The 10,000-nt window shown below is 41.4% G+C and overlaps 1 protein-coding gene across 1 annotated transcript in view; it reads left to right on the top strand.

The window, feature by feature from the left end:
• The window catches only part of cacna1aa (calcium channel, voltage-dependent, P/Q type, alpha 1A subunit, a), a gene marked incomplete at both ends in the record, with an annotated part of 143,437 nt that overhangs the window by 53,582 nt on the left and 79,855 nt on the right, over positions 1 to 10,000 (top strand). The window contains 5 exon segments of the mRNA XM_084071677.1: positions 1,575 to 1,727; positions 2,784 to 2,971; positions 7,258 to 7,361; positions 7,742 to 7,857; positions 9,558 to 9,599. Coding sequence (XP_083927803.1) covers positions 1,575 to 1,727; positions 2,784 to 2,971; positions 7,258 to 7,361; positions 7,742 to 7,857; positions 9,558 to 9,599 — 603 coding nt within the window.

Raw genomic sequence — 10,000 nt, 5'->3', positions numbered from 1 at the left:
TAGCCTATAACTTTTGAACCGTAGGTGGTACAATTTTTTTTTCTTCCCTGGATTCCTTGGATCATAATGCAACTAGGCCAAGTCCACTTTCGCCTGACCAAGCCCATTTCTTCAAAACCTACCTTTTCCTACTACTCTTTCAGATTCAGTCAAAAATTCACACAAATCTGTACAAATTCTCTCTTGAGTCATGTGATCAATCTACATACAGTATATCAGTCAGAATTTTGATATTCAATTCTGATTGGATACAACAGGCTTCCAAAGTTTGCAGTTTTGCCAAAAAATGCCACAAATCATGAATACAACGTCCCATCTACCCCAAATTTCAATCATTGGGAGCCCTTTAAACATTTTCTACCAATCTAGGCACAAATGATCTTGTGAGTCTTGTGACAATGACCGTCAAACAGGGTTTTGATTCTCCATAAGTTTGCCTGTAATTGTCTTCACAAATATGTGGGTGGAACCTAATTCTTACAACAAAACGTTATTAAACAGCAGCAAAACGACGTTTCGACCTTGCGGTCTACCTCAGGTCGTTTTGCTGCTGTTTAATAAAGTTTTGGAGCATCTAAAGTGAGTTGCGAGCACTTTCTCTTTTTTTCTCTGCGCTCCTAGGAGCACACTTTTATAATTTATTTATTTACATTTTCTATGGTGGTGCATTTGTAATACTGTGCTATTGTGTTACAATGTACCACCATAATAACCGCAGCTAAATGAATTATGTACCTGATATATACCACATGATATATGATATACCACACGGTATGTATATATCATGCACCTTATGTACTGTATATATTGCACACTGCCATGTTGATATCTGATCTAACTTCCTTGATCTAACTTTACTCATCAAAGTGTATTTTTAAGGGTGTAAACATCTGTTGTGCAAAAGACATTCTGCTAAGAATAATTTGTTTTGTATATGTTAAAATCCCATTTACACTGTGCTTTATATATTGTTTCTCTCTTTTCTTTTTTTCTTTTTTTGCACAAACCATGACAGTTAGCTACAAGCTAATCTTCTAAGTAGCATTCCTAAATGTATCCACTTTCAACATGTCATCCCTATTTTGGGCATGTCATATATAGGCTATTATTATATTTTATGTATTTTTTCAAAATATTCTACAATCAGCAAGCTCTACTATTTAGGCATCTGTTTATAAACATTTATAAAACAGTGTAAAATAGGGCTTAAAGGGATAGTTCACCCCCAAAATGACTTTTTTCCCTATCGATTAGTCACCCCACGGAGACTTGAATTCATGGATATTATTGTTTTTTTGTCGCATTCCTAAGCCAATAATTTGATGACTGGCAGCTGTTCCGGTAGGAGACACAAAGAGTCTCCTTTGTGTATCCTGCCGGAACCGCTGCCTACCGGTCCGCTGGTCATCAAATTATTGGCTTAGGAATGTGACAAAAACAAAAATAAATCCTTGAATTCAAGTCTCCATGGGGTGACTCGATAGGGAAAAAAATACTTTTTGGGTGAACTATCCCTTTAAGTGGTTAAAAGGACACAAACTCATCCGTGATGCTGAATATTCTTTGTCCTCCAGGCCTGCAGGTTGTGCTGAAATCCATCATGAAGGCCATGATTCCTCTGCTCCAGATTGGCCTGCTGCTCTTCTTTGCCATCCTCATGTTCGCCATCATCGGCCTTGAGTTTTACATGGGCAAATTCCACACGACCTGCTTTGACAATCATACAGGTGACGGCCTGCTGACTAGATGTGTGTGTGTGCACGCACATGTGCGTGTGTGTGCGCGTGTGTGTGTGTGTGTGTGTGTGTGTGTGTGTGTGTGTGTGTGTGTGTGTGTGTGTGTGTGTGTGTGTGTGTGTGTGTGTGTGTGTGTGTGTGTGTGTGTGTGTGTGTGTGTGTGTGCTTACTAGAGATGCGCGGATAGGGGCTTACTTACTTACTTACTTACTTACTTACTTACTTACGAGTATAGTAATACAAACGTGTGTGTTTGTGTGTGTGTGCGTGTGTGTCCAATGCTGCATGTGCATGTGTGTATGCTGTAGCCCCTAGCATAGATGAGCCTAATTTGCTCAGTGTCCAAGTAATGTACATCTGTTCTTCTTTGGGAGGAATTAAGCCTGATTTATACCTACTGTAATGTGGGTGTCGTGCACAGAGAATAGCACATCTGCAAGCTCACAACACGACGCACTGCAACGCGTTGTGAGCTTGTAGATCTAAGTGTAATTATTGATCATCAGGCTATTTGACAATAGCCGATCTTACTTTTTGAAAGATTTAGAACATTTCTTATTAATAATTGGATAATTATTATTAATAAAACATGCATTTAAAAAAAAGTAGCTAGTAACCAAAATGTTTAGATAATTGGAGTGGAGTATACTTAGTTGATTTTCACCAATGCTAAGTTGTGCAGTGTTAAGTGGCCAGATGGGTGGGCCATGTGCATTTTCAGAGCATGTTTATTTTAATGGTCAATCAATCGATTGTGTTCCAGCTTGGAATACTGGAACTAACATAAATTAGTATATTTTAAGTTCCTGTTTAACTGTTTCACCATTTAAAAATGTTCAAGGTTTTACAGAAGAAAATAGCATGACATTTTTTTGTATTAATGTTATGTTATATAATTAAAAACAGTTTTGCCAATTATTTGGGGCCCACTTGCAACGTATCCTCACGGCCAACCAGTGGTCCCCGGCCCACAGGTTGAGAGCCGCTGGTATAAAACTATGGTTCACCTGACAAGCAACCGCTTCCTTACTCGCCCATCCTTTTCAGATGAGATTCGGGAGGAGTTCCCGTGCGGCACAGAGGCTCCGGCAAGAACCTGTCCGGAGGGCACGGTGTGTAGAAAGTACTGGCTGGGACCGAACTACGGCATCACCCAGTTTGACAACATTCTGTTCGCTGTTCTCACTGTCTTCCAATGTATCACCATGGAGGGCTGGACCGACCTGCTCTACGTTGTAAGTACTGTTACGATCTGTCACGATCACAGAACATTTTTATACATTATGATCGCTTGTCTGACTGGTATCAGTGTGCGTCGCCCAGAGAAAAAACAATCCAACCGCGATGGCCCCTTCTCTTGTAGCAGCATGTGAATATACCATCTTTCGCCAAAAATGCACGCTTTTCTTACCTTTTCAACTGGCCACAGAAAATGTATCCAATATGATCGCTCATCCTGCCGTTCTCTTGTGAGTAGAAAGTGAAAGTGATCACTCAGGTGATAGAGAACAGCGCAATCTTTTATAAAACCACTAAAAACTAAAAGTCGTCATAAGTCGTCATTGGCAGTCTGGGCTTTTGGACAATGTCTCGTCATAAGTCGTCCTTGGCAGTGAATGAGTTAAGCGGAAATAGCCAATCTACAAACTCACAAAATTTCGAGTCATGGCACGTTGCGAGCTTGTTTACCGGCTATTTCCGCTATTTTTGGAAAATGTTTGAAAATGTATGGAGCTGTTTTTCAACAGATGAGGTTACACAGTTGAATGGAAATGATTCTGACGATTATGCCAAATGATTGCGATTATCTCAAATAATTGTGTGATCGGGCGATTACGTAATAATTGTGACAGAGGACTAACTGCTGAGCAGAGTTCTGCAGTTATTGTGACCACAAATAGATTATGGCTGGTACCTCAGGGTGCGTCCGGGTGGCGCGCTGACGTAGAGCACATATGTCACTGGCAGTGGTTCAGATCTGACTCACGACCCTGTGCTGCATGTAGTACTGGCTCTGCTCCCTCTTTTCTGTCTATTTCCACTTGACTTGCCGGAGAAAAGAGAATTACTTAATCCATTAGGACCAGGAACGCATCTCTGTCATTTTAGATTTCTTTGGCTAGTCAAAAATAGCAGATATACAAGCTCATGAGCTTAATGGTTATAACTCAAATCTAAAATGACACCGGTGCGTTCCCGGAACCTGAGTTCCAATTCACCAAATGTAGTTACAGTGTTATTTATTCACAAGATTTCACTTTCTTATTTGGTTTAAAAAATTGCGAAAGTAGCACATCTAAAATGTCACTCACAATGTGTCACAATGTGACATGTTTGCGCTAGTAGAATGGCTATTTTCGCATTCTTGTATGACAAAATACGTTATTAATTTAAGAAAATAAATAATAGGAGATACTGTGGAAGGTTTCAGCCTGACAGCGACAATTATACTTTTCGCCGATGATAATAGTACAGACAGACAACTATTGGGTTGAACACACCATATCTGCATAAATATCTATGAGCTGAATACAGATCTACACATTGGTTGCATATTGCCGATGGCGTCAAAAAAGTCAAATAATGGCCGGCATATTGGCCAGACCAATATATTGCTCCGGCTCTAGCAATATGTCCATATATTAATAGTCATATATGCGCATGCCCATATATGCCATATGCCATATAAAAGGGACACAGACAGATGGGTACAAGGGTACTCTGGCAAAGCCCCTGACTCAGACATATCAGTCGGATCGGCGGTGCGACGCAGGTGTTTGGCCCGAACCTCTAGTTCATTCAAGTTGGCTAGGGCTGCAACTAACGTCTCTATCAGTTACTTTTTTTGATTAGTCTAATAATCGAGAAAAGTTATAACAAATATATATACATAAATGAATTGACGTGATTTAAAAAATATATATTTTGTATAGACTAAATCGATTAGTTTGATTAAAAAAGCCTTACTTTATACTGTTTTTTTATACTTTGTACAACGGTATCATGCAAACCTAGCAAAAATAGCTGATCTACAAGCTCACAATGCACGCAATTTTTGCTACTGTATTTAAAATGTTAATAAAAAATTGTATTAAACAAATCTATAATTTTATTAACATGATTATAAATCGAGTAGTTCGATTAAGTGTTGCACACCTAAATGAGAGTATCTCTGTTCAAACACTAACCAGGATTGCAAACCAGGATTTAATTACCAATCATGAGGGTCATGGACACACCCCAATAATAACTCCTTGCAGGGTGCGCGTGCATTCAGAACTCACTGCTCACTGTAGCGTGCCTGTTCCAAAGCATGGTGGGTTTCAAACTGACACCTGTCATCTCCAGTGATTCTCTCTCTCTCTCTCTCTCTCTCTCTCTCTCTCTCTCTCTCTCTCTCTCTCTCTCTCTCTCTCTCTCTCTCTCTCTCAGGCTACTATCTCAACCCTCTGGCCCTATCTCAGTTTGCATCGACCTGCCTATTATCGCCTGATCTGTACACAAAGAGAATAGCTGATACACAGTACATTGCGAGCTTGTAGATCAGCTATTTGTTGTGTGTGAGCCTCGAGCACAAAGTATAACTCAGACTCCTGTCTTCCATTTCCACTTCCTCTTCTTTCATCCGTTCCTGCCCCACCCCAGTACTAGCTGTCACTCTATATCTGTCTGACTCTCGCCTCTTTCTCTCTCTCTCTCTTCCCTAGATCACCCCCTCCCCCTCCCTCTCCCTCCCTCTCCCTCTCCCTCCCCCTCCCTCTCCCTCTCTCTCCCCCTCTCTCTCTCTCTCTCTCTCTCTCTCTCTCTCTCTCCCTCTCCCTCTCTCTCTCTCTCTCTCTCTCTCTCTCTCTCTCTCTCTCTCTCTCTCTCTCTCCCTCTCCCTCGTTGCTGCTCTATATTTAAAACGATCCGTTCAGCCCAAGTTATTCTCACAGCTGCTGAGGAGTGGGGGTGGGGGGGGGGGGGGTGATAAAAGTTTAATGGGAGAAAAAAAAGGGTCTGCGGTACGCGGCAGCAAGGCCAGAGTACATGCAGGAGTAGGAGGAGGAGGAAGAGGGGGCTGAAGGTTTTTGAGGAAAAGCTGGGGAAGCATAATTCTTGGGAGGACGTTTAGAATGTAAAGGAAGGACACAAGGAAGAAGGGATGCAAGGATGCAAGGAAGGAGGACAGAGGAATGAAGTAATCGAACAAACTAATGACGTTGTGAACAAACGAGTGACGGAACGAGGGGACGATGGAGCGAGCGATGGGGACCGAAGAAGAGAGCAAAAGAGCAGACGGGTGGGGCGAAAAGGGGGGTTGAGAATGAAGAGAATGAGAACGAGAGAAACGGGATGAAGGGAGGGTTGAAGGACTCGGAGTCCGAGAGCGTTATGCATTATTTACTGCATACAGAGCAGCCCAGCAGTGAGCGTGGAGGATATGGATTTACTTTAAACACAGTGTCAGCCTCGCCGTTGTTTACAGTTCAGACAACGTACAGAGAAATGCAGACACTTGCTGTCCTTTGCAGTGCATTTCCCTCTTTATCAAGTTCAAATTCAAGTCTGTATTAAATGCACAACCATGCAACAGTTGCAGTCACTGCTGTGAGAGAAATGCTTAGACTTGGAGCTTTCCTCAGCTTTGCAAGAAAAAGATTTAAAAAATATACATCTCAACATATGTTGTTCCAGGGACCCCCAGAAGAAAAGATTTGAGTTACATATCTTTGCTTAAAAATATATATATATTCAAAGATTTGCACAAGTTTTCACGATTTTTCAAAAATAGCAGATCTACAAGCTCATAGCGCTCATAGCGCTCATAGCGCTCATGAGCTTGTATATCTGCTATTTTTGAATACCACAGCATGCTCACCTGCACCCTCCCTAAGATCACCACCAGTATTTCCTGAACCTGTGAGTTCTGGACCGCAGGTCGTTGAATTTGGTGTCCCACAATTGGAGAGGCTGTTTCAACTACTTTTCAGCTGAACAAGTGATGTACAGTACTTGTACATTGGAATTGCATGTGGTGCCATGATAGCGTACACAAAACAAAGTACCTGTACTTTTAATGCCATTGTTGCAGAACTGTTTTTATTTTTTGTATTGCGGTATAACTGTAAAATCTTTGTAAAAGTGGCTTATTTCTGCTTTGAATAAGGTTCAAAGATCAGCTCCAGACACCTGAGGTGTGCAAGTCTTTTTAAGCCATCTTTGCTGGGAGTGGTGGTGAATTTGCTGAGACTTTGCAGAGATCGCTTTGTTTAAAAACTATTGACAAAGTGATGTTTCTGACAAATTAGAGACTGAGGAGACGAATGAACCATTGGCAACCCTGTCTGATATTGTGTGTGTGTGTGTGTGTGTGTGTGTGTGTGTGTGTGTGTGTGTGTGTGTGTGTGTGTGTGTGTGTGTGTGTGTGTGTGTGTGTGTGTGTGTGTGTGTGTGTGTGTGTGTGTGTGTGTGTGTGTGTGTGTGTGTGTGTGTGTGTGTGTGTGTGCGTGTATGTGTGTGTGTGTGCGTGTGTGTCCAGAGCAACGATGCCTCAGGGGGTTCGTGGAACTGGATGTACTTCATCCCTCTCATCATCATCGGCTCCTTCTTCATGCTGAACCTGGTGCTTGGTGTACTCTCAGGGTAGGTCTCCTCTGTGTGTGTGTGTGTGTGTGTGTGTGTGTGTGTGTGTGTGTGTGTGTGTGTGTGTGTGTGTGTGTGTGTGTGTGTGTGTGTGTGTGTGTGTGTGTGTGTGTGTGTGTGTGTGTGTGTGTGTGTGTGTGTGCGTGCATGATTTTTTTTTTACCCATCATTTCCCTCTCTACCATCAGTTATCAGCCTCTGGAGTAGAGTGGTGGTGTTTACCTGCCGAAACGTTCCCTTTTGAGAGCTTACAGCTAATAACAGTGCAAGAGTGTGTCCAAAGAGATTCTATTCGTGTGCAGGTTTTTTAAACGGTTGAGGTTTGTTACTGTACATGTTCTACAACATGCTATGGATAACGATGTGTGTGACCCTTACAGGGAGTTTGCCAAAGAAAGAGAGCGCGTGGAGAACAGGAGTGAGTTCCTGAAGCTCCGCAGACAGCAGCAAATAGAGAGGGAACTCAACGGATACTTGGAGTGGATCTGCAAAGCAGGTAAATGGTCTGCATTCATTTGCACAGTTACCCAGAACATGTGTACACTCTCAGAGTAACAAATGGATAAACAGACCCTTCTTACAGCATTGCTTGGGGTTTTAGACTACTAACCTACTAGTCTGCTTTTACACAGCATCATTAGATCTTTTGAATTCTTCAGAAATAGTATAGTAAGTAAGTGTAGATAGTAGTAGAGTAGTAAATAGTAGAGTAAGTGATATTTTGGGGATTTCTTTAGTTCCATTGCTACAGAGCGTTTGTTCGGTCACAGGGGTCTCTCCAGCTCTTTAGTAAACAGAATATAGCACATTGTTATATCAGGTAGGTGACAAAATTTAAGCCAATCAGGAGAGAGCACTGAAAATGCATTTTCTGTTTAATAAAGAGCTGGAGAGACATGGGAGACCCCCTTTACTGAACAAACACACTAACCCTAGCAATGAGTACTATCAGAATATAGAGCTATTTAACACTTATTTTAACAAAAGTAAATCACTTACCCTACCTTTAAGGGATGCAGTTCAACCATTGCTGACTCATTACTGAAAGCCAAGTTTGAAAGTTTCAGTGGTAGCTCTTACCCTGGTAACCCCTCTCTTGAGAAAAGAGAGTAGATACTTTTTAATGCCATTTTGATGCCAGGAAAGCATCCAAATCAGGTTGCAGAGTAAGGGTATTTCAATGTAGGTGTTACCTTTCACAAAAGGACTCTATTGTGCGTTTTTGTGCAAAATAAACCCCACAGTAATGCAATGTCTGTGTGTCTCACTCTCACATGACCACCTGCCTTCCCCCAGGCTTTAAGCTGTCTGACAGACAGAACTTCATATAATTGATACTAAGAGTTATAGTTTGTCTATTACAAATAAGCTCTGCCATAATAATGGAGCCAATTCTGAAAAATATGTTATCAATTGTGGGTGATAAAAGACACAAAAATACACTTGAATAGTGTCCAAGGCTCTTTGTCATGACTAAAAAGACATGTTTAAAACATACTGTAGCTTTATATGGATATGGCACCAATTAAAAATGCTTTGATCCTTGGAATGAGACAACCCACAAAGCACTACATCTCTCTATCTCTCTGTCAGGTTCCTTTTCATTTTTGTTCTGATGGATGGATAGATACAGGGACAGAATGAGCAATGGGTGGGTGGGCAGGGTGTGTATATGGATGGAAAGAGGTGAGCAAGGGGGGTAGAGCAAGTGTACACCGTTTGATCTTCTACAAAAGGCCACCGACATGAAAACGAAACCACTAAAAGCAAAGGGCAGGGTCCAGGCAGACACAGACAGGTGCAGCCTAAAGCTTTTGCTTCAGATGTTATTAGAATGCTCTGTTTTCACTGAATGAATATGGAGATGAAATCAGCCCAAACACATGCACATGAGCCATATCAGATTTGTCACTTGTAATTTATGACTTGTAACTTTAAATTAAGTGTGACTGTCGTGCCAATAGCATAATAATAATAATATTCATCTTGTCATGTCGCCCGCACGGTTGACACAACCGTAGATGAACATCACCACATCACTGATGTGTTTATATCATGGCATGTCATGTTACATTATGTCATGTCATGCCATTACATGTCACATTACTATTTTATGTTGTTGTTATTCTATGTTATTTGTGTTATCATTTTGACCGATTTTGCTGAATATATCCCTCGTGTATGTCTTTCTTGTAGAAGAGGTCCTCTTGGCAGATGATGACGATGGAGAATACGATGGTATAACTACCTTTATATAACTTAATAATTGTATATGTACATGCACATGTTTATGTATGTGTGAATGTGTGTGCGCTCAGGCACAGAGGGAGAGCAATGCACTCGCTCCTTCTGCAGGCACATGTCTGCTTATTGTATCTCTTGTAGAATAATAGCATATTCACGCTGTCCTCCTTACATTACATTTAAAAAATGAGAAATTAGAAAAGGCGACCGCTTTTAAAATGTGCTTTTTTGGGCCAAGCGGAGCACTTTCCAAAGTTGAGAATAGATTAACATTTCGAGAAATGTTAAACAATATTGCTGGCCCAGCCGTCCACAACAGGTCTGCAAACTGCCCATTGCTTAGCCTGAAGTACGGTAGGCTTTAAAACGAGCTCTGGCCAGACAGAGCTCCTGGA

Source organism: Gymnoscopelus microlampas (assembly GCF_963454915.1).
Source record: "Gymnoscopelus microlampas genome assembly, chromosome: 11".
Lineage (NCBI taxonomy): Eukaryota > Metazoa > Chordata > Actinopteri > Myctophiformes > Myctophidae > Gymnoscopelus > Gymnoscopelus microlampas.
Note: the sequence above shows the minus strand (reverse complement) of the source record. Positions and strands in the feature narration are given on the sequence as shown.